The sequence below is a fragment of the Wolffia australiana genome, chromosome 8 (genome assembly GCF_029677425.1).
Source record: "Wolffia australiana isolate 7733 chromosome 8, ASM2967742v1".
In the NCBI taxonomy this organism is placed as follows: Eukaryota; Viridiplantae; Streptophyta; class Magnoliopsida; order Alismatales; family Araceae; genus Wolffia; species Wolffia australiana.
The window spans coordinates 10,202,562-10,226,303 of record NC_135842.1 but is presented as its reverse complement, the minus strand read 5'-3'; the positions used below and the strand labels follow the sequence as shown (position 1 = coordinate 10,226,303).

At 42.5% G+C, this 23,742-nt stretch overlaps 1 protein-coding gene and 1 long non-coding RNA gene across 5 annotated transcripts; one reads left to right on the top strand and one right to left on the bottom strand.

Annotated features, from left to right (window-relative positions):
* The first annotated feature begins 997 nt into the window (after positions 1-997).
* SETH1 (phosphatidylinositolglycan synthase family protein) lies at positions 998-8,712 on the top strand. Of its 4 annotated transcripts, XM_078579369.1 has the most exons (5): positions 998-1,531; positions 3,200-3,244; positions 3,656-3,779; positions 7,435-7,516; positions 7,586-8,712. In XM_078579369.1, the coding sequence occupies exon 5, from the start codon at positions 7,667-7,669 to the stop codon at positions 8,612-8,614; it is 948 nt and encodes a 315-aa protein (XP_078435495.1). In that variant the 5' UTR covers positions 998-1,531; positions 3,200-3,244; positions 3,656-3,779; positions 7,435-7,516; positions 7,586-7,666; the 3' UTR covers positions 8,615-8,712. The 4 variants fall into 4 exon arrangements, with proteins under 4 accessions (XP_078435495.1, XP_078435496.1, XP_078435498.1 ...); XM_078579370.1 differs by lacking the exon at positions 3,200-3,244; XM_078579372.1 differs by lacking the exon at positions 3,656-3,779.
* LOC144706430 (uncharacterized) lies at positions 1,618-6,678 on the bottom strand. The gene is made up of 2 exons (XR_013582248.1): positions 5,272-6,678; positions 1,618-2,001 (listed from the first exon to the last, which is right to left on the bottom strand). It is a non-coding gene; the product is annotated as an uncharacterized LOC144706430 (long non-coding RNA).
* Positions 8,713-23,742: the final 15,030 nt, after the last annotated feature.

Sequence of the window (23,742 nt, the reverse complement as noted above, 5' to 3'; positions counted from 1 at the left end):
CCAACATGAAGCCCTGGTATTCAAGGTAGGAATGAGGGGAGGTGTTACAGAATTACTACACAGCACGTGAGGGCCACATGCTGCCCTTCTTCGAAGGATATTCCAACCATTGTTAAATGTTTGTAATCCATAGTGTATATAATATGGGTAGAAGAAATAGAAAAATGAGCAAAAAACCTCTGTATTCTTCTCGTTTTCACTCTGTTACGGCCATGATGGCGCACGCCATCAAAGGTCGCCATCGACGTCATCCGCGCCGCACGCCATTGATGCCGACGACGGGGTGAAGTTGCATCGCTCTGTTTTCTCGTCTCCCTCCCACCTGCGTTTTGTCTTTTCCGTTTCGTCCATCCTGTTTTCATCGTGTTTCGTCGCGTCCGCGATGTTGTTCGTCCGTTCGTCATTTTGCCATCTAGGGAGGATAGGCCTCTCTCTCTAATCCCCCCCCCCCCCCTTTGCTTCTTCCTCCTTCATTTCCCCTTAATTTCCCTTTGTCATATGTTTTTCTTCTTTGTTTTGTAATGAGGGAGCTCATTTATAAGGGCTCCCCAAAGGGATCCCGTTTGGCCCATTAGGGCCCATCTTTCCCCCCATTATAATGGAAAGGGTGGGTGCCCTAATGCTTTAGACCTGTTTTTTTTATTGTGGCATTTTGTCGAACAGAACGCAGGTCTCACCTTCCTCGTTTGAGAAGAACAGAAAGAGAAGGAAGAAGAGGAGAGGAAGAAGAAGGCAAGAAGAAGAAGGGAGGAAGAACGAAGGGGGAGGAAAGAAGGACCGCCCGCCGCCGCCACCGCTCGGGCCGTCACGCCCGAGCGTTCACGAACGCGCCGCCGCGTCCACGACGTCTCGCCGCCGTGCAGCCCGTCCGCGCGGCCACCGCCGCCGACCGCGGCCGCTGTCCGCCGCGCCTCGCGTGCGCGACCGCCGCCGCCGCCGCGCCGCGCCTCGCCCGCGCGACCGCCGCCGCCGCTCCGCCGCCGCCCGCGGCCATCGCCCGGCTGCGCCCTCGCCGCCGCGTCGCGTCGGCCGCGCCGCGTGCTCTCGTCCACGCCGCCCACGCCGTGCCGTGCGCCTCGCTGCGCCGAGCGCTCTCGCTCGCGCTGCTGCGCCGCGCGCCTCGCCGCGCGCCAGTCCACGCACCGCTGCCGCTGACCCCCCGTCACCTGCAACCAGCCGCACCGCTCCGCGCGCCACGCCCGCGCGCCGACCGCCCAAAGTCGCCGTTGCCTGCGCAGGCCCTCCATCCACTCTTGCGACGTCGCCACGCCCGTTCGGGTCATCTTAGACGCCCGCCGTCGTCTGCGACCCCCGCTCCAAGACGTTTCGCCGCGACCCGACTGCAACACCGACGGGCCGCTCCGAATGACCCCCTTATGACCGAGTCCTCTACGACTGACCTTTACAAGAAGCTCCGTCACTTACCGCTGCACGTCGAGCCGCCGAGTCTCCTCCGGCGTCCCCCCACTCCACCTGCTCCGACACGCCATCGACGAAGACGAAGCCCTGCATTACGAGCCACGTCGACGAGGTACGTCGTCCCCTCCATCGCTCATCTAGTTATTCCTTGCAGTATTTCTTTCGTCCCGTCTCCTCCGCGCTCGGGCTAGGTATGTGAGAGAGGACAAACGAGAGATAACTATGTTAGTGAGTGTCTGTTACGTGCGAGCCCTACGGATTGAGTCCGTTCGGCCATAGACGCCTTCGTCACTCCGACAAGGTTCGACAGGCCCCCGTTGCCGTCACACGACGACCCGTCCAAGCTAGGAGCTCGGCGCCTCCCTCGAGTCGGGGCCTGCATGTACGACACATAGGGCATTTCACATTCACGTAGTTACATACCCGCCAGGGTACCATCGGACGACGACACCGCCGTCTCCTGATACATCATCATTTATAGTCACCAAGCCATCATACTCGGTGACGACAGCACGACGTCTAGACGTCCGTCCTGCATCAGGCCACCTCCCAGTCGTAAGATTTTTCCCAGCCCCAATGCAACTGCCTTGTCAATAAAAATAAACTCAGAACCATGTTGGTGTTTACATCCAAAAACCTACTGAAGATAATCCTAAACTTCTCATGATAGGAAAGACAATTACTTGTAACATGTATATCAAATATTATAATTAATGGGATACCTGCCATTTTCACAAACTGCACATGACGTATGAAAAGAACCCAAAGCTACCCTATTGAGGGAAACATGACATAAATTTCACTATTCTCGGGCAAAAAGCTATATACAAAATAATATTCAGTTAGAGTAAACTTCTGATAAATAGGGAAGTACTGAGAACTAATGCAAAGTTTATTATCATTTTTTACATTCTCTGGTTGCTCTCGAAGTTGAATAATAGGAATACATAAATATTCAGAAGGGAATGTTTATGACTGTATGAGTGTATGAGATTGGCTCTCATCACCAGTTCTGTCTATAAATAACATGCAAGTGCTTCAGGCAAAAGCGCCGAAGGCGCGGTTCTCTCTAGAGTTGTTGGACAAGTGAATGATGATGTTTTCGGACAGACGGAACGGGCCTGAATGGACTTCTGTTTAGTCATCCGTCCACAACATTTCAATTCGTACATTTTATCGGCCGTCTATGTTTTGTCATCGTCACAACTACGTCATCAGTCCCATTTTGTCAGTCATCCATTGCGGAAAACGAAACTGATGATGGACAGATGGATGACAAAGTAGACTAAACCATGGCGAGGGAGAGGGAAAGGCGTGATCAAGAGAGGATGAGGGAAAGCTCCAATGAGGTCCTCCGACAATTCTGTCACTGCCAAATAATACAAATGCTAGACACTTTCTACCTGAGCATGGTGGCAGGGACGAGGCGCACATCTGTGGCCAGCTCTTCGTCGATGTTCTCAGTGTTGTCGCCATCGTGGTCAGCGATCGGTATACTTAGTGGTCGTCATCCCCATGGTCGAAAGTCATCTTCAGTGGTCTAACTTTCCCTCCTTGGTGGTCTTCATCCCTGTCATTGTTCACGACCCCGATGGTTGTTGTCCCCATCCTAGTTGGTGTTCCATGCTCGAGGTCATACCCATCCACCAATGCTTTATATATATCATATTTCTTCACATTTCCGTCATCCATAAACGTCATCAGTCATCTTCGTCATCCGTCATCTGAGACAGATGACTGATGACAGATGACTAAATACCATTCATTCTACATCTCTCAGATCCACCATCGATGACGTCGAGGCCGGTCGCATCTTGTCTTCACAGTAAGATTTGATCTTGTTTATGTTCTTTTAATTTGTAGCTAGATCTGAAGTTCCGCCGAAGGTTATTGATTCTGTAGATCTCGAGCTGCCTTTTTTCCATCGGTTATCGTCTTCTTGTTCATATTTTCAGTGTTGTTGTCTTGCTCTACGGATTCGGTTCCCGTTGTGGTTTCCGTGGCATTTGAGTTTCAAAATTTGTGTATCTCAGCTCGGGATTTGTGTTTTTCCGCCAAATTTTTTGCCTCTTACGCTGTAGATCTGATCCAATATGTCCACATCTTCCTCTTACGTTGTACATGTCTTACATCTGTGCTCACTTGTTTTAACATGCCACATTATGGAGTTTAGAGACTTTGCTTGATGACACTCGTCTACGTGTAAACTTAGAGACTTCCAAACTAAAACTTGCAGGAATCTTCGCTTCCTGTTCAAATCCGCGCCTAATACATTTCCTAGATTACCCATTTATCACTTGAGTTAGTGCACATGTCTTTCAAGCTTTCCAATACCTTCGTTTAACCTATCTGTGCTCAAGGTATGCCCTAGATTCTCGATTTATCATTCTTATTCTTCAGTCTTGATTATAAATTGATAAATTTTTTGGGTTGCCTAGATTATTCCTGATTATGTGTGGGATGGTGCTGCGGAATTGGCCGAGGCAGCAAACAACACAACTCCAATGATTAGCATTAGATTTTGATGGTTTTGTCTGGGAAACTCCAATAAACTTTACCTAAAGTTTCCAGTTACAGTCAGTTCTGGTCAGGTTGTCCAGTCAATGTCAAAAAAGTAAAAAAATTATGTTGAATATCCACATATTGAGCTTTAAAACCGCCGGCAATGAATACCCCTTTGCCTCCCTTCCCTCAGGAAAGGTCCAAATGTGCAAGATATTATTTTTCGTGCATTTGTGCGGTGCAGTGCAAATTTCGCACACTGCACTGCACACCGCACAAGGGTATGTGCAGTGTAGTTATGTGCGACTGTGCGAAATATTTGAAGGTGCCCCTCCCCGCCGCCGCCCCGCTCTCCTCCCCCGGCCGCCCGCGCCCCCTCCCCGCTGCCGCCCCGCCCTCCTCCCCCCGCCGCCCGCGTCCCCTCCCCGCTGTCGCCCCGCCCTCCTCCCCCCCCTCCCGTGCCCCCTCCCCGCCGCTGCCTTGCCCCTCCTCCGGCTGCTCGCTTCCTCCCCGCCGCTGCCCCCACACTCCCTGCCTCTCGCCACCCTGCCGGCCTCTCTCGCTGATGACCGCCCCCCCTCCCCGCTTCCTTGGGGCGGCTCCGTAGGCTCGAGCAGCTCGACCTCGCCCAGAACGACCTCAATGGGCTGGTCCCCACCGCCCTCGCAGGGCTCTCCTCCGTTGCCGCAATCGAGCTCTACGGGAACCGACTCCCTGGCGCCATCCCAGACCAACTGGCCAGCAACTTTCTTCCACCTCCCGCTGCTCGAAAGCTTCCATCTTTACCAGAACAGGCTTGTTGACAGGCTGCCGGCGAGCATCTCTGGCGCCGGCGGCTCGCCGACCTTTGCCTCCACGGGAACGGCTAGAGGGGGCGTGATGTCAGACGTCGTCTAGGATGTCGTCCGGTCGACACCCGTCTAGGACGTCGTCTAGGATGATGGCTTGGTGCCAATAAGGGATGATGGTATTGAACGTCGACGGTGTCGTCGTTCGACGGGTAACCTTAACGGTCGATGTAACTACAATGCAAGTATGAATGTCCTATATGTCGTACGTGTAGGCTCTGACTCAAGGGAGGTGCCGAGCTCCAAGCTTGGAAGGGTCGCCGGGTGACAGCGACGGTGGCCTCTCAAACCTTGTCGGAGTGACGAAGGCGTCTACGGTCGAACGGATTCTATCCGTAGGGCTTTCACGTAACGGACGTACTCGTCCGTATCGGTAAGACACTCACAGAGTCATAGTTCTCTCAATTTGTCTCTCTCACCGACCTAGCTCAAGCGCGGTGGAGTCGAGACGAAAATATACTGCAAAAGGTTAAGGAACGAGCAACGGGAGAGGATGGCGTACCTCGTCGATGGTGGCTCATCGTACAGTATCGTTGACGGTCAGCGGCAATTCGGAACGGGTGGGGCGGAGAGATGCTGGAGAGCTACGGTGGCTCAACTAGCTTCGATGCTGGAGCAGTTGAGGGGAAGGGATAGGTGCAGGTAAACCTTCAGAACCCTGTCGTCCCGAGTGGGCACGACCTCAGGTATGCCGACACGGGACAATGTCCGAGGTAGGCTCAAGCAACAACAATACATCAGCGATTGGGTACGTGGCTCTGTCAGCACCGGTGGCGTAACCGTTGGATTTGGCACACACCCAAACAGGGAAATGCGTTAACACTTGAACAGCTCCACCGGGCTGGGCGAGGGGTTCCCGGGTCGGTTAGTCGACTTCGCCTGGAAAGATGGCTGAGACCCGTCAGAGCAACGGAGAGTTGACTCACCGAGTGGCAATCTTCCTCGACCAGATAGGGGGGGTGGGTCCGCTTGAACCAATCGGTCGAGGGTGGATCGTCTGACGATTATCGTCTGGCGAGCATTTCTGGACGGGGCCGAGCGGTGGCAGAAGCCTCGCCAAGGAACCACATCGCCAAACTTGCCACGCGGGGTTCTAGGCTGCCGAAGTTGTAGCCTCAAGGATGACCACCGTGGGTTGGCCTCGACGAGGTCAGAGGCGCCACCAATTCACGCAATTTGACAGCCGCATGTGCAGGATCATGGTTGACTCGTCGCCAGGCAATGACGCCCGACTGATGAGACTAGAGGTGCTACTCCTACGCCGACGAAGGGGAGGGTCGGGCGAGATAATTCAAGCCACGTTGAGGACGGGACTTCTTCGTTCCCGAGAATCCACTTCCTCTCCAACCTCCCACGCTTCTTCTCCTCGTTCATCCTCTTTTCCCCTCTTTCTTTCTCTCAAGGTGAGACCAAGAACAGAAACTCAATACCTTATGATTTCTTCCTGGTCTAAGGATTAGGGCGCCCCCCTCTTCCCTTATAAAGGGGAGAGGTCACTGGGCCCCCAATTGGGTCAACAAAGGGAAGAAAGGGTCCATTAAGGGGGGCCCTTATAGATTGGGCCCCCCTCATTACAAAATGAAAAGGGGGTAAATTGAAAATAAAGAAAGAAGGTAACAAGAAGGAAGGGCATAAGGGAAGGGATCCAAACATGACTAAGGATCCCTCCCTATGACGACGACGAAGGAAGTACGGGCGCGTCGCGAATGCGACCAAACACAACGATGAGACGGGAAAACATAAAACACGAGAGAGCGAGAGAGCGACGAAAACGAAAGCGATAAGTGAGCAATTTTATCCGAGCTTCAACGACAGCGGGGGGGGGGGCACGGATGACGTCATCGACGATCTTCGATGGCGTGCGCCATCAGGGCGGCGTCCCACGGATTGTGCGAATTAGTGCTCTGTGCGGTGCAAATTTCCGCACGAAACTGCACCGCACATTTCACATGCCCTTTTGTGCGTGCGAAAATTCGCTCCGCACTGCACGACCTTCCCTACCTTCCCTTCTTTCCCCCCTCTCAATCTCCCTCTCTAGATCTTTCTCCCTCCGGACCTCCCTTTCTTCATGGAGAACTATCAGGCTGAATAGAGAAGTAAGAAACTTTTACTTGAGAAATTGGTTTTAATGGATTTGTGAAGCCCGCCTTTGAATGAAGAACTGCATCAAGGGGGTGCCTACATATGGTCAAAGGTATGGCGGGTACACTAGGCTCAATAGAAACCAACGGGTCCACCCTCAAATGGAGGACCTACGGTTCCAGTTCAGTCCTCGGACCTAAATTTCCAAACCCTAGTTTGCATCACCTCTATGAAACAGTGCATTGGACGGATGGATAAGATAGCTTGTTACCTTTATCATAAATAATTAAATTCATTTTTATATGTTCTTGTTCATTTAACTCACAACACAACTCATGATGCATTTATACTACATCAATTCTTACAACTAATTCTTCCATCCTATATTTTATTAAACGATAAGATGCATTTTCAATTTTCATAGTCGGGACAGTCAGTTCATATATCATAATACTGTTGCATGACACAACCGTAAAAGTAGCCGGATTCATCAAATACAGCATATCATACATTCATAGGTTCATACATCACTATATTATAATAAATTTATTTTTTGGACTAATAAGATACAACTAATATGTAGGCTCTCCCCTCCGATCGCTTCAGGAGAGCTCCAAAGAACCTGTACAGATTCAACGTCGCAGGGGTCGAATCCCTTCTTCCTGGTAAGTTTCGATCCTTTATACATTCTCTATTTTATAGTCGCGCAGGATTTGATGTCAGCCGTTCTTTAGATCCCAATTTCCCATCTGGATTTCAAACTCCCACCCTTGGATCGAATTACGGCAATCTGGGTCTAGAGAAATTCCTTGTACATGAATGAATTCAACAACTCTTGGATCAATTTCTCAAGAATGGAGTCTACAGAGCCGAAAACTATTCAACCTCCGCAGAAATGGAGGAAGATTGCCTACGGGGGAATGCAACCAGGATACGATGACAACCACACCGACGAGGGTTTCCTCAAAGACATGGTCATGAACGCCAACGTGGTAAAACGGGAGCTGACACAAGTCATTCTCGATTCAGTCTCAATTTCCCAGTACATCTCAATCGTAGCCATCATAGTTTCGATCTGGACTTACACTCTTTCCTCATCCATCAGCGAAAATTCTCTCCTCTTACTAGATTCTTGTGTTCTTTGCCTGGGTTTCGTTGTTCTTCTTCTAACAGGGAGCAGTTTCACATTTTCCTTGCTGTCCAAGTATTTTTTCAAAATTTTATTCTTCATCTCGGGTTTATACGTTCTATCTCCAATTTACTACACTCTGACTCGATCTATAAGCTCGGATTCCATCTGGGCCTTGACTGTTTCTCTCCTGGTTGTTCATCTCTTTCTTCATGATTATTCTGGTTCAACAATTAGGCCGCCAGGAGGGCTTAATAATCCAACGTTGGCCGGTAACATATCTTTGAATGCCTCCATTGTTGCTTCAGTGCTCATAGCTTCTCGTCTCCCTTCCAGAGTTCATGTCTTTGCTTTGATGCTCTTCTCTCTGCAGATCTTCTTGTTTGGTCCTCTAGTGACCTATTGCATCAAGAAATTCTCTTTTAGAGCTCACCTTGTCTGCTCTTTTTTGTTGATGGGCTTGGCACTAGGCTTGATCTTTCCCCTCCATCGTTTGCTTTTCCTGGTTTTTGGGTGTCTTCAGGTGTTCATCATGCTCGTATGTCCCTACTGGCTGATTAGAATCCATGAATACAAGTTCGAGATCAATGGCCCCTGGGATGAGGCCAAGCTATGTTTGGACATAACAGAGTGATCAAGGGAGAGATGTAGCAGGTTTTTTTTTAGAGTCTTGTTATTCTCCTGTAAATTCTTAATCTTTGATTTAAAGGTGATTGATTTGATGGGAAGAAATTCTTTTTGATATTGATATATGTTAGAAACTCACTATGTCCGAAATAGAAGAGGTAAGCTGGTTTTTATCATGCAGTGTTCATCATGATCTTAAATCCTTAAACTTTGAAATAACTTTGAAACATATTTTGAGAATCTTATTTTTTCTGTCAAGTTAATTTCATGATTATTAGGTGATTGATTTAAGAGTCAGGATGGACAATATTGCATGTACATATTCGGCTATCTTTGTTGATCTTATTTATCTTAGAAACGCGTAATGTTAAAAAGATAAGGAATAATGTTTATACCATGTCGATGATCATGTCATTGTTTTAATGGATTGCATGAAGAACACGAGGACAATAATTTGGTCATAGGGCTCAGTTTTTGTCTGTGGTTTTAAATTTTGAAAAATTTTAGTAACTACTATTCACTGGCTAAAGACAGAACATTAACCAGGAATTCTCAAAACGTTGCAGGTCTACCTCTAAAAAATATATAATGCCTGAAAGGTATTTGTTTTTAATTTCCCTTCTGTTGTCTTAAATTGGAAAATTATTCAATAAATTATTTTTATTCTCTTAGTCCCGGAATAAGTCATACTTTTAGAAGTGACCAATGTAACGTACTTATTTTACACTAAAAAAAATTATGGCACTTTTTTTTGCACGTCTTACCCATCTAAGCATGACTTAAAACAATCATCTCCCTTAAAACGTTAATTTTTGTGTTTTTTCCAGCTGAAGTCCGAAAAACAAAATAAAACGGATCACTTAGTTATAACATTGTAATGCACAGATGTATTCTGTGAAATAACAACTGCATAAATACCAAGTAAATTTCACGTAGAATAGTTCAAAGAGAGTAATGCCGTTTTGAAAGATTTTGTCTCAACAATAAAAAAATATGGCAATACTCTTCAAGACAGGCAAAAATATCTGGTAATAAAATCCTAATAAAAATCAAATGAGGGAATCAGCGCATGTTGGACAACTTTTGTAGATGAGATAGATTTATAGAGTATAGTATGATGCGCCAGAATTGGTGAGGAGAAAGGGAGAGGCACAAAATAAATGCCCCTTTTTTTCCTTACACCCCAGTAAGTTAAGATTTCATTGATGATAAATCAAGTATTCCTATGCCACACCACATCTCACTTACGCATCTCATTAGTAAGATCTGAGTAAATCGTTTTTTTCTTTCTTCCCCACTCAATTAAAACATCAAATCAATCATTGTAATCATTAGTATAGTCCTCCCATGTGCGAAATCAACTTTTCTCTTTCGTGCATACAATTTACCAGAGATAAGATTTTATCCTTAACTATCTAGCACAGTCTTTATGATTTGACACTACCTAGTCATTATTCTAAGACATTATGTTAAAATCAGAAATAAAAGTTTATTATTTTTCGAGAAGATTTTATTTTTTTGTTTTCTCTACTTTGTACCCTATAACTTATGTACTTATGTTTATGTCCCTCCATCATTTGACAATTGTAACATATGATTCTCAAATCGACCAAAGGGATTCTGTATCTGAGGCAACCCTTTATAAAGAGGGTCTTTTCAAGTAATAAGAAGTTTGTTTTATTGGTTTTTTTAATGCTCCTTTTCTGCTCTCCAAAAGGTGCCGAAATGATGACTCAGACTTCATATTCCATTACATCAATATCAATATGCTTCATCTCTGATGTCTTCTCCTGTTTGGAAACCCTTGCATATCTATTTATCCCTTTCTGGTATCGAAACTGGATGCTTGTGTGTCATTATTCTAAACTTATAGTTTCTAAACTTATTGTTTCTAGAGAGTCCAATCTGCCTGTGCCACAGGGATGGTCCATAAACTCATTTTATTATGTCTGCAACCCTATTTGACAGCAAGTGTCCTATGTTTTTTGGGAAGTGCCTCTATCTGTTGATTTGGTTGTCTGCATATGATGGAAAAATATTTGACATCCATTCTAGTGCACTCCTTTGGTATGCAAAGCTATACTGCAATTTACCCAAAGTCTTTGATGCATTCAAGATCAAAGGACCTAACCAATTGAAATAATCTGAATATGTCAATATGTTACTGTTCGGTCAGTAGAAGTAAAAGCACTTAACTAAGAAACCCCTTCCTTCCACCAATCTCCTATATGAGAGTGGCATGAGGCTGATGCCTTGGTTAAGGCATGGCTCATAGAGATTGTGGAAACCTCAGTTGGTAGACATTTGCTGCAGTACCCACATTTTAAGGTTATAATTGAGTATTATACAACAAAGAAATTCTAAGCTCAATGATAGTCATTCTGATGAAAGCCAATTACACATGTATTTTTACTATGGTTCCAATTTAATTTGCCTAAATCAAATAATTTTATAATAATAGAAAGCTCACTCAAATATGTATATGGCTGTCTCCCAAGGATTGACTTTTAGAGGTGAATCATATGATTTAGTTTGAATTAGGATAGTCAGACAATGAAGTGAGTGATTAGAGGAATTAAGTATATAGTAAGACAATAAAAGAGAAGAGTATTAATATTATAGAGAGTGAAAGGGCAGAAGATAAGAGATTATTAAGTGGGAGAAAGGAGTTAGAAGAAGAAAGAATTTGGGATAATATGTAATAATAAGTAATAGTGGATAGTTTTTGAGATACTGGGGGATAGGGAGAGATAATATAAGATATTACTTATACTAGTTTTAGGGGTAATATTTCGAAGTAGGGTGTTGAAATGAATATATGGTATTCTAATTAAGGATGGTATTAAGATAGGTAGAAAAAAATTTATCTTTAAGATGTACAAGAGATGAGATGATATAGTAGTGAAGTAGGTGATTAGGGTTAATTGTAAATTTTATTGCATAAGTCTCGAAATTACACATGGACTAGATTAACCACCTAAATTTTGACTTATCAATTGGTGTCGTTTCCGGGGAGGGCTGTGGCATTGAGGTTGAATTTTAAAACAGTTTATCCTGAGCATTGAAATATTTGCATCTTTATATTCGACTAACATCAACTAATCATTTTCTTGAGTGGTGTTTGATGAACAGAAGGAGATCACTTAATCCACGACTCTTTTACATCAAACTAGGTGAGAGTTCAACCATAAATTCACATCCTAACCTTGCTTTTACAGAGGAAAAATAATAGCATATAAGAAGAAATGGATCAACATCAAGCTCAAAATTACACTAAAGCCGATGAAAACCAATATATAAGTCACATGCGTCTTAGAGAGTATTCTAATCTCGTTGAAAGCCAAACTTTTACTTGGATATCTGCTCCATTAGCAGAGAGTTTTTCTTATCAAATCAATCCCCAAATTCTACAAATCCTACCTAGATTGTTTGGAAGAATCAATGAGAAGCCATATGAGTTTTTAGAGGAGTTTTCTGATATTTGTGACACATACACCTACCCCGGGGTATCAGATAAGAATTTGAAAATGATACATTTCCTTTTACCCTTAAAGATAAATCCAAGGATTGGTTCATATCCTCTAGACATGAATTCACATCATGGAATGACATTGAGAAGAGTTTCCTTCAAAAATTTTATTCTTTTGGCAAAACTAATTCCCTTAGGAAATCGATTAGGGACTTCCTCCAAGGAAATGAGTCTTTTAGTGAGGCATGGGATAGATTTAATTCCTTGACCAGGAGATGCCTCATCATGGGACTCCATCTTGGGAGTTAGCCCAAACATTTTATGGAGGCCTAAATGATTATGAGCTTAATATGGTAGACATGGCTAGTGGAGGTGTATTTGTGGAGCACTTCGCTGATGAATCAATGGCCTTGATGGAAAAACTAATAGATAATTGGGCACATCAACAAAGTTTTTCTAACAATGGCAGAAATACCTTGCAAAAGAGAGGACTCATAGACGTTAGAGCTGTGGAAATGGATCTCCAACTCGACAAGATGAAAAGGGACATCGGTAATTTAAGTAAGAATATGGAGGAATTAACTCATCATTTGAAAATTTTGATGCAGAACCTCAGATGCAAACTTCTCATTTTGAGGTTAATAATGTTTCTAGTGTTTTCTGTTCTATATGTTCCTCTAATGATCATTTTGATGAAGCGTGTCCAATGATGGAGCAAGTGAATGCCTTTGGGCAACCCAACCACAATCAAGGAAATTGGAACAGAGGAAACCAGAAAACTTTTTAAGGACAAGGAGGAAGAAATGTTTTTCAACCTAAAGCTTTTATTCATAATTCATATCCATATTATTCGAAACATTTGTTAATTCTAGTTATTCTAAACCTACTAATGAAACATTGAATGAAACAGTTAGGGGACTATGAGAAGACAAGAAGAATCAACAAAGGATAATTGAGAAACAATAGGCTATTATGCAACAAATGAAGATGGAGTTGGAGGAACTCAAGAAGAGATTAGGACCGCTAGAGCAACTACCGAGTCTGAAGATGAAAGGTAAAGTTGATGAATATGATCACCATGCTCAACATCAAGGTCAACTCCCAACCCAACCTCTCGTTAATCCTAGGAATAGTTGTTCAATTTCTAGTGATATTTTGAAGGATAATAGTTTATTTAGTGATGTGGAGGAAGAAAATTAAGACAATAATGTGAATGCAATATCTAACCTTAGGAGTGGTAAGATATTAGTTGACCCAGTTGAATCTAAGGGAGATGATAAACCGATTGAAGTTTTAGAAGAAATTAAGGATAACAATATGGAAAAGTAAAATGTGAAGGATATCAGTAAGATCATAAAGAGATGAGAACCAAGTCCTAAGGAGTACATTCCTCCAATTCCTTTCCCTAATGCTTTAAAGTCTTCAGAAGAGAAAACTAAGTATTCACATCTTTTAGAATCCCTTAAAGATGCAAAGATCACTATTCCTTTAGTGGATGCTATTCAAAATATTCCTTCTTATGCAAAGTTTGTTAAAGAAATCTGTACACCCATAGGAAAACTAAGAGAGTATATCTTTCCAAAAGTGTTAGTTCAATTATATTGAATGACATACCTAGGAAAAGAAGAGATCCAGGAGCATCATTGATCAAGCGTGAAATGGAAGGAATGATTTTCAATAGATCCTTCATAGATTCAGGAGCTAGTGTTAATGTAATGCCCAAGGCTCTATATGATAAATTTAAATTTGGAGATTTAGAGACATTAATGTTCGAACTTCAATGAGCTGATGGGTCAATTAGGAACCACATAGGAAATTAGAAGATGTGATAATAAAAGTAGAAAATTATCAAATCCGTTTTTATTTTTTAGTAGTTGATATTAGTCATGAAATATTAGTCATGCCACTATAATTTTAGGAAGACCATTTTTAGCCACTGCTAGAGCTGTCACCAATTGGGGCAAGGGATTGATAACCTTCAATGTTGGAGGAAATGAAATTAATTTCCCTATTTCCAATACAATAAGATCTCCTAATGGTAATGAAGAGGTCTATGTTTATTAAGTTTAGTTTAGGAAGATAACTTTGGTTTTGATTTATGGCACCTTCAATTACTTACTATTGATTTCGATAATATGAAAACAATATTTATGAAGAGCAACCACATTTTATTCCTTCTTCTAAAATAGAGCTTAAATCCTTACCTTCTCACCTTAAGTATGCATTCTTAGGTCCTGGAGAAACCACATTTTCTCTTCTCTCTTATCCATCATGCAAGAACAAACACTAATTAAGGTGTTATCATCTTATAGGGACGCAATAGCTTGGAAAATTGATGATATTAAAGGAATTGGCCCAGTAATTTGTGAGCATAGAATATTTGTAGAAGAAGGTTCTTAACCTTCCAGACAACCTTAGAGAAGACTTAACCCACAAATGTTTGAGGTTGTGAAGAAAGAAATCCTTAAGTGGTTAAAAACTGTTTTTATTTATGCGATTTCCGACAGTCCTTGGGTTATTCCTATCCATGTAGTGTCTAAAAAATCAGGGATTAAAATAACCAAAAATGATAAAGGGGAAGAAGTTCAGACTAGAACTGCTTCAAGTTGGAGAGTTTGCATAGATTATAGGAAGCTTAACGCCTTTACAAAAAAGATCATTATCCTCTTGTCTTCATTGATCAAATCCTTGAACAATTATCTGGAAAAAAAATTATAATTTTCTAGATGGGTATTCAGGTTATAATCAGATAGATATCCATGAGAAGGATCAAGATAAAACCACATTTACATGTCCAGTAGGTACATTTGCTTTCAGGCGCATGCCTTTTGGTCTATGCAATGCCCCCCCTACTTTTCAGCGATGTATGAATACTACATTTTCAGATTTATCTGGGGATTGTATAGAAATTTTTATGGATGATTTCTCTGTATTTGGTTCTTCTGTTGATGCATGTTTAGCTATTTGACTAAAGTTTTGGAGATCTGCGTGGAGAGCAGGTTGGTCCTCATTTGGGAAAAGTCCCACTTTATGGTGGAGGGAGGAATAGTGTTGGGAAATCAAGTCATCAAGAGTGGTTTAGAAGTGGACAAAGCCAAAATCGAAATGATCAAGAGCCTTCCTCTTCCAACCACACTCAAGCAGCTTAGAGGGTTCCTTGACAACGCTGGTTTCTATAGAAGATTTATTAAAGATTTCGCTACAATATCCAAACCATTGACTCATCTAGTCTCTAAAAATGTTGATTTTGTTTTGGATGAGAGTGCTAAAAGATCCTTCTTGCAGATCAAATAAGCTTTAATTCATGCTCTTGTTCTCCGAGCACCTAATTGGAATTTTACGCTTGAGATTATGTGTGATGCTTTAGACTTTGTAGTGGGAGCGGTTCTAGGACAAAGGTTAGACAAGAAAACCCTTGGCCATCTACTATGCTAGCAAGACCTTAGGCAGAGCTCAGGTAAATTATACTACTACTGAGAAGAAATTGCTAGCAATTATATTGGCTTTAGAAAAATTTCGTTCATATTTGTTCATCAGTAAAATAGTTGTTTATACCGATCATTCAGCTTTGAAGTTTTTACTTTCAAAAAAATTAACTAAACCTAGGTTAATGATGTGGATCTTGCTCATGCAAGAATTTGACATATATATAAAGGATAGGAGAGGAGTAGAGAATGTTGAAGCCGATCACCTTTCTAGGTTTTCTACATAATACACCTACACCTATCATAGATAAAATTCCTGATGAGTACATTCTAATGGTCAAAAGCCAAACCTCACCTTGGTATGCACACTTAGTTAATTATCTAGTCACGGGATTGATTCCAGATGATTGGGATGTGCATCACTGAAAACATTTCTTTAGGGATATCAAATTTTACTATTATGAAGAACCCCAATTATTTCACTTAGGAGATGTCTTTAGAAGATGCATACCTGAGGAAGAACAATGGTGTTTTGAATTTTTGTCATGCTTCCTTCTGTGGAGGTGATAACACCCTAAATTCTGTCTTTATTTCATGTTATTAGCACAATTTTATGCATTTAAAGAGCTTAAAATGGGGTTGTTATCATATATTTACATGAAAATATTATTTTCAAGTGATTTCTGATTTTTCCCTAATTTTCTGTTAATTCTATGAATTTTAAAGGATTTATTGGAGCTTGAAATAACTATTTTTGAATGAAAATGGCAAGTTTAATATTTAATTTTGAGATTTATCAGTATGGGGATGAATCAGTGAATTTTCTAGAATTTTCTAGAATTTTTTACGAATTTTTAGGATTTTTCTGAGATTTATTTGAAGAGGAAATGCATTTATTCTAAGAAAAAAAGATATATTTATAAGAGAAAAAAAGTATTGATATCATTTTCGAACTTTGAAGGGCCTTTTTGCAAAGTTTTGTTGCAAAAGACCCTCAAAACAGCTCTTGGTCGTCACTGTATGCGTAAAGATGTGATTTAAAATGTTCCAGGGTTTTATTGCAAATGGTTTATTAATTGTTTTATTGTTTTGGAAAAAAACAGGAGGAAAGAGAAGGCGCAAAGGGCATATACACGAATATTTTTGGGCGGCGTCCATTCGTAGTGCGAATTTTCAGTGGGTTTTTCCGCAAAAACGCCACTAAGAGCTTTTCGCGCGTCGACGTGGCATAATGGTGGTCGTCGGATAAGAATCCGACGATACTTGAGGAGACGTCAGTGACGGGAGGTAAGTTCATCGCCAACGCGGCGCGCACAATGCGCACGCACAGGCGGTGACGTGGCGCCTGCGGATTCGTCTGCGCAGCGAGAAACGCAGGTGCCACGTGCGTGATCTATTTACGCACCTATTTGTTTTACTTCTCTCTTTCTATTTTTTTTTTCACCAGGGGGTACGTGGCGCAACGAGGAAGCACCCGCCTGAAGAAGTTGAAATGGCGCCGCCAAGGAAATGGCGACACCTCAGCGTGCGGTTAGGAGAAGAAAAAAATAAATAAATGAATTAATCCAATGGCTAATATTGGTTTGAATTCATTTATTCATAACTTTTGATCCAGAAGTCCGATTGAGATGATTTATTTATGGATTTGCTCATATTGATCCCCTCTTTCTATCTGTACAGTTGGATCATTGAGATCAAGCCTGTATTGATAGATATAAATTAATTACTAATTAGGGGTAAAATGATAATTTATTCCATTTTACTTAGGTATAAAAGCCAAAATTTGAGAGGAGGGGGTTATTCTTGATGGTGCTCTATCACAGCTGCAAGACACAGAGGAGCTCTAGCTTGGATCAACCTATCTGGTACCTTTTTCTTGTTTGTATTTGAACTTTTAGTGTATTTTGGATGATGTTTTAGTGAAATTTCTTCTTCATTCTTCTTGATCTTGGTCTGAACTTCTAAATCGCTAGGCTTGAGCGGAAGGTACAAGCCCTTACTAAGATTGAGAGGAGAGAATGAGAGATTTACCTAGCTATTCCAAGTGCACATTAAAAAACTATAAAAAACTTCAATTTCTAGGAGAGTAAATTTCCCTTTGTATTATCTAGTTGTGTAGTTATTTCTGAATTATAAGACCTACAAAACCAACCAACTCAAATAAAAATTTCCCTCTCGACCTCTCTAATTGACCCCTTGGACCCTTTTCTTTGGATCAAAGAAGCCAATTTAGAGCTCCCTATTTCTTCTATTTATCCTATCTCTTCTACCCCCCTTTCTAAATTTCTCATCGAATTAGGGTGGTTTGATCTTCATTGAAGATCAAATTAACTCTAATTAGGGTTGAATTACCAAGAAAACCATCAAATTGAATTCCTTACTAGCTTCCCTTGGACGACACTCGTACTTATCACTACACATCTTAAGTAGAGTTTTTATAAATTTTATTGTATAAGTTAAAATTGACGACGACAAGGGTTTAAAATTGTATAAAATTTACCCCTATTTTTGGCTTATCAGGAGGACACTACGCAAGTAGAATAACAACAATTAAAGTCCTCCAATGTGGCTTTTATTGGCCCACATTATTTAAGGATGCATGTGAATTCTGTTCTAATTGTTTAGAATGTCAAGCTGCAATAATTATAAGGAAGAATGATTGAATGCGATTACATCCTATTATTGAGGTTGAATTTTTTTATCTTTGGGACATTTATTTTATGGGGCCTTTTTTCCTAATTCAGAAGGATATGAATATATTTTTATGGCTTTTGATTATGTGTCAAGGAGGGTAGAAGCCATACCCATTAAAAAGAATGATCATAGAGTTGTTTTCAAGTTTATTCGACAAAATATCTTTTCAAGTTTTGTATGTCATAGAGCTATAATCAGTGATGGAGGAACTCATTTTAATAATCATCAATTTAGTTCTCTCCTTAAGAAATATGGAGTAGAGCATAGGATCACCGCACCTTACCATCCGCAAGCTAATGAACAAGTAGAAGTGTCCAATAGAGAAATTAAGAAAATCATTAAGAAGATCATACGCCCAGATGGAAAAGATTGGTGATGCAGGACGGACGCGGTCGACGTCCTGCGGCGGGAGCGTGGGTCCGCTTGTCCCTCTCGGGGACGTTCATCTTGGACTGCACGTCCCGCTTGTCGGTGGGTGTCCCAGAAAGGTCCTACGCGGGGCCTCAATTCGTAGTAGCGAGGGTGACCGTTCTCCACGTGGTCTGTGCTCCACGGATAGTTTCGGGGCGTTGGTGGGCCCGACTATCGGTGGAAGGGGGCTGTTCAGCCAGCAGGATGGAAAGGACGGCGGCGAACTAGCAGCTGCATAAGACGGCCATGGGCGACATCGTGCTGTAAGCCGCGGTGGTCAGCAACAGTGTGGCGGTGGCCGGAGATGGCAGCGGCGGCTGCCAGAGATGACGGTGACTGGAGGTGGCGGTGGCCAAGGATGGCGGCGGCGGCGGCAGCCGGAGATAGCGGCGGCGGCGGCCGGAGATAGCCGGGAGAGTGGCTGCGGTAATGGACCTCCTTCGGGGTAACAGGCCTCGGGCTTGGGCCAGATCGGGCCACCGAGATTGACGGTGGCCCATGGAATTAGGCCCGTAATGGGCATAGGGCTGTCGTAGCATCCTCGAGATGCGTGCATGGCAATGGGGCTCTCGGGAGGGCGGTCCAGTGCGGGGCGCGACCCAGGGCGCGGGGACCGTGGCGCAGGGTAGCGGGTGGCCGTGCAATGGCGCCGTGCGACCCCGTGCGGCCGGCGACGTGCGCTGTTCCGGCGGCTGCGGACGGCTGCTGCCGCTACGCTGATGGCGGTTGCGGCTGCTGCGGCGCTGCGGCGCCGCGATGGCTGCGGCCGCTCGCGGGCTGCGGCCGCTGCGTGCGGCGGCCGCTGATCGCGGCGGCGGCCGCTGCGGCCACTGTTCGCGGCGACGGCTGTTGCGGGCGGCTGCGGCCGCTGCGTGCGGCGGCGCGGCGCTGCGTGCGGCTCGCGGCGCTGCGTCGCGGCGCGCTGCGCCGCTGCTGCGGCGCGCGCGTCGCGGCTGCGGGCCCTACTCGGGCGGCGGCCCCGTGATTCGAGCGGCGGTCCTCCAACCTGGGACCCTGGCGGCAGCCGTCGCCTAGGGTTCCGTTGACCCATTCTGACGGAACGGGTGGGGGGTGGGCGGAACGGGACGGCGGACAAAATCGGCCCCGTCCCGTCCGCCCATTCACTCTCCTACTCTCAAAACAGAACGGGTTTTTTTCCAAAGATTCAAGAAGACTTGCTCCGTCGGGCGCCCTCTCCTTCCGTTATGTAGGGAGGATAATGGGCCCTAAGGAGGGATCCAAGAGGGGGGAACGCATTAGGAAAGGGTCCCCCTCTTAAGACCACTAGTACATAGTTTATTTAAACATGAACTTTAACTAAACCTAGGAAAAAAAACGCGGATACGTTGAGGGCTTCGCCATCAATTGGTCGAGTAAACTTTATGATGCACTTTGGGCACATCAGACAGCCTATAAAACCCCATTAGGAATGTCCCCATATAGGCCAATTTTTGGGAAAGCATGTCATCTTTCAGTGGAAATTGAGCATAAAGCTTATTGGGCCATTAAGAAACTAAATCTTTCTTTAGATGTTACAGGGAAGAAATGTTTATTGCAGATGCACGCACTTCAATAACTATGGAATAAAGCATACAAGAATTCAAGGATTTATAAAGCCAACATGAAAACTTTTCATGACATGCACCTTAACCGACGAGAATTTATAGTGGGGCAGAAGGTTTGGCTTTATAATTCACGATTGAGACTGTTTCTTGGGAAATTGAAGTCACGATGGGATGGTCCTTTCGAGATCATTAAATTTTTTGACAATGGAGCAGTCACAATTTCAGATCCTAAAACCAACACAAAATTTTAAGTTGATGGTCAAAGGCTTAAACCTTACATAGATTCTTCATCACTACCTCAGCCCAAGTCCATTTATCTTGAGGAGCCTCTAGAGTCTCCGGGATCACCATCATCCTCATAATTGGTTCATGTTTTCTTTGGTTCCTGTATTTTTCTTAAGTTATTTTTATTGATGTTTGCCTTGGTTATTTCTTTTTCATAAAAATCACACCATGGATTTTTTTTTCACAAGGTATATGGGGACAAGTTACAACTCTACAGTAAGATCAAAAGCGCAAACCCAGAAACTTTTAAATCTCTTTACTTATGCATTGAGGACCATGCATGATTTAGTTGGGGGGAGGGAATTTCAGATATTGAGAATTGCTAGGATATGATTAGAATGCGTAAAAAGGGCTTTTAAAATTTGTGCTTAATCCTTAAAATTCCCTAAGCATTCAATGAAAACTGTGTCATCTGAGATCCTTATAAGTGAAAGGACGAGAATTGATTTATTGGTTGTAAAATTAGGATCATGGGATCTAGAGCCTTCAATGGATAATTTAGTGGTTGGCCTTCTTGGGGTGGGAATCTAACAGGCACTGAGGAAAATTGGGTAATCACTGGGTTGCTGTGCTATAGGACTGTTATGGAGCGACTGAGAGAGAACAAAAGTGAGGAATACCTTCCTGTCCTTGATGATAGCCAAACTACCTAGTGTCGAGATTATTTACCGCTCTAAATTTCATTGATTTACCTATTTCCATGTGATTAGCCTTCTAGTATGTCCACAATGTAGTACCCACTTCGAGCCTCATTTATGATTCTACACTCCCAGGTGATTTCATGCAATTTACCCTACTCCATTACTTCATTATATACATCTACCTCACATATCTATCCTATGCATCCATCTCGTATATTCATCTTGTATCCTCATAATATCATTATTTATCATTGTTACAAGTTGTGAGTAAACATCATTCATCATGCTCTTTCAAAAAAATAAAAAAATGAAAGAAAAGAGATAGCATAAATTTTTCTATTCTTCTAATCATTTACTTCGATCAATATAGACCACCATTACGCCATCTATCGTTTCTTCATAGTCATGCATTCATATCACCTAGGATAGTAGTTTTCATAAGTGGAAACTTCCTTTGCTTACATCTTATATACTTTTTGCACCCTAATTATTAGCCTTTTTCCACAACATTCTATGATTATTGTTTCAGCCAGCTTTTACTACAATCACACAAAGTTAGAAACGCTTTTGACGATGCACTCTTGGAGGAAAGTGAGTTGGGGGGGAGTCTTAATACACTAGGTAGCCTCCATTATAAGTCAATAGGTAGTCATTATTTAGAGAGGATGAGGGTTCAACTCCACTTTTTGAGAGAGTGAGGATCATCTCATTCTTATAGCACTATACCCACAAATAGGCCCAACCTCGACTACAATTGAAGCTAGGCTTCTGGAATTAACCGTTAAGAAAATCCCAACATACTCTAAGAAGGTCGACCTGGTGATGGAGTTAGATTTTCATGGCAATAGTGGAAATACAATTAGTGAGTTGATATTTCATGCTTTAACTTTTTGGATCATGTTGACATTATTATTCTCCAGTGAATCCTGTGGTGATTCTAAAGATAATCCCTTGCACATTGCTAAGGGACTAGCAACAATTTAAGTTGGGGGGTATGATCACATGAAAATAAGCATGATAATTCATGCTTATTTCATGCATTTAAGAGCATAATTAATCTAACTTATGCATGTCATCATGAATTTTTAGTAATTTTCACCAAAAATAGATAAATTCACTAAATACTCATTTTCTATGTCTAAATGATGATATTTTGAGGTGTTTATGATTTTAGTGAAAAATAGATTAAAAAAATTATTTGGTGAATTTTTTTAAGAAATTGTAAATCAAAAGATATTTAATTTTGAATTTTTGGAAATTTTACGGAATTTATTTAATATTTTCTAAGTGTTTTTCAAGTTAAATTAGGAAAAGGGGGCCCATTAATTACTGCGCTGATGTGGCATGCACACCTACGCGGCGTGCCATGTAAGCCCACATGGAGCACAATTGGCCCTGATGGGGCACACGTGTGTGCACATGTTTACTCACATGTGTGCTCGTATGAGAGGAGCAGGGGGCATGTGTGCGCACATATGTCTCGCTTGTTTTAACCACAACTTTCTTGAAATTTTTCCATATGGGACTAACTCCATTTGAAGCAATACATGACGTGGCAAAATTAGAGCCATTGGATCAAGATCTTAGAGGTAAGCTCACCTCCTCTTTTTTTGTCTTTTTTCTGCAGATCAACGGGGCACACCAATTGGGCGGTCCACAACTGATCCGATCATAACAGAAGCGAATCCAGAGGTGAAAAAAGAACCCTTACTTAAAGAGGGGGATCCAACGGCTGAAATCAATCCCGATATTGATGATCAGATGATCTGGTGGCTAAGGATCGATCCAATCATCAAAAATCAAGAAAATAGCCATAGAAGTTCATAAAAAATTTGAAGAAAGGCCTAAATTTTTTTGAAAAATTGAGGCATTTGCAAAGGGCCATAACTTCTCATTCGGGAGGATTTTTCAGCTGAAATTTGTTTGGCAGTTTTCTCTCTTCCAACTCTTTGAATGGACTGGTGGCCCCTATAAATAGAGTTGCAGAAGTTGGAAAATGACTTGTATTCTTTTTGTCTTTTTTCAATGAGGGGACCTTGTATTCTTGTGTCACAAAAGTTTTGAGGTGCCAGAGTACGGTTTTTCTTCTTTCTAAAGTGAGTTTGTTCCCTCTCTTGATCTATTTTCATGTCTATTGCAACACATGGATCCATGAAGGGAGATTAATTCTTGGGAGCATCTCCAATGGAAGAGGTAAGTTATAAACACTTAATTAGAATTTTTTTCAATTTCCCCCATCTTTCTATCCATTCCACATTATTATATCACTTCACTATCTGTTATAGGTTATTAAACCCTGTGAGTAGGGATTTAATAGCTGATACCTCCAATTTCTAATTAGGGTGTTCATAGGAAACCCCTTATTAGGGTTTCTTCATCACATCCATTCATTCTTCTCATCCTATCCTCATTCCAAGATTTTAATACCATCCTAATCTATGTTACAACTTCATAATCTTATGAGTAAGAATTAATAATTTATACACATGAATTATTTAAATTAAATGATCATATAAGATTAATTATCTCTTCTTTCGCACTCTTTACACCTAATCCACTTTCTCAACAATTAATTTGCTTTAAAATCAATCTTAATCACTCAATTGTCTCTGTGGTTTGACCCCTTACCAATTTAGATCAGTTAT

Bases quoted from the DNA above. Each gene is read 5' to 3' on its own strand.
- SETH1 (XM_078579368.1), top strand. From the start codon at position 7,667: ATGAATGAATTCAACAACTCTTGGATCAATTTCTCAAGAATGGAGTCT.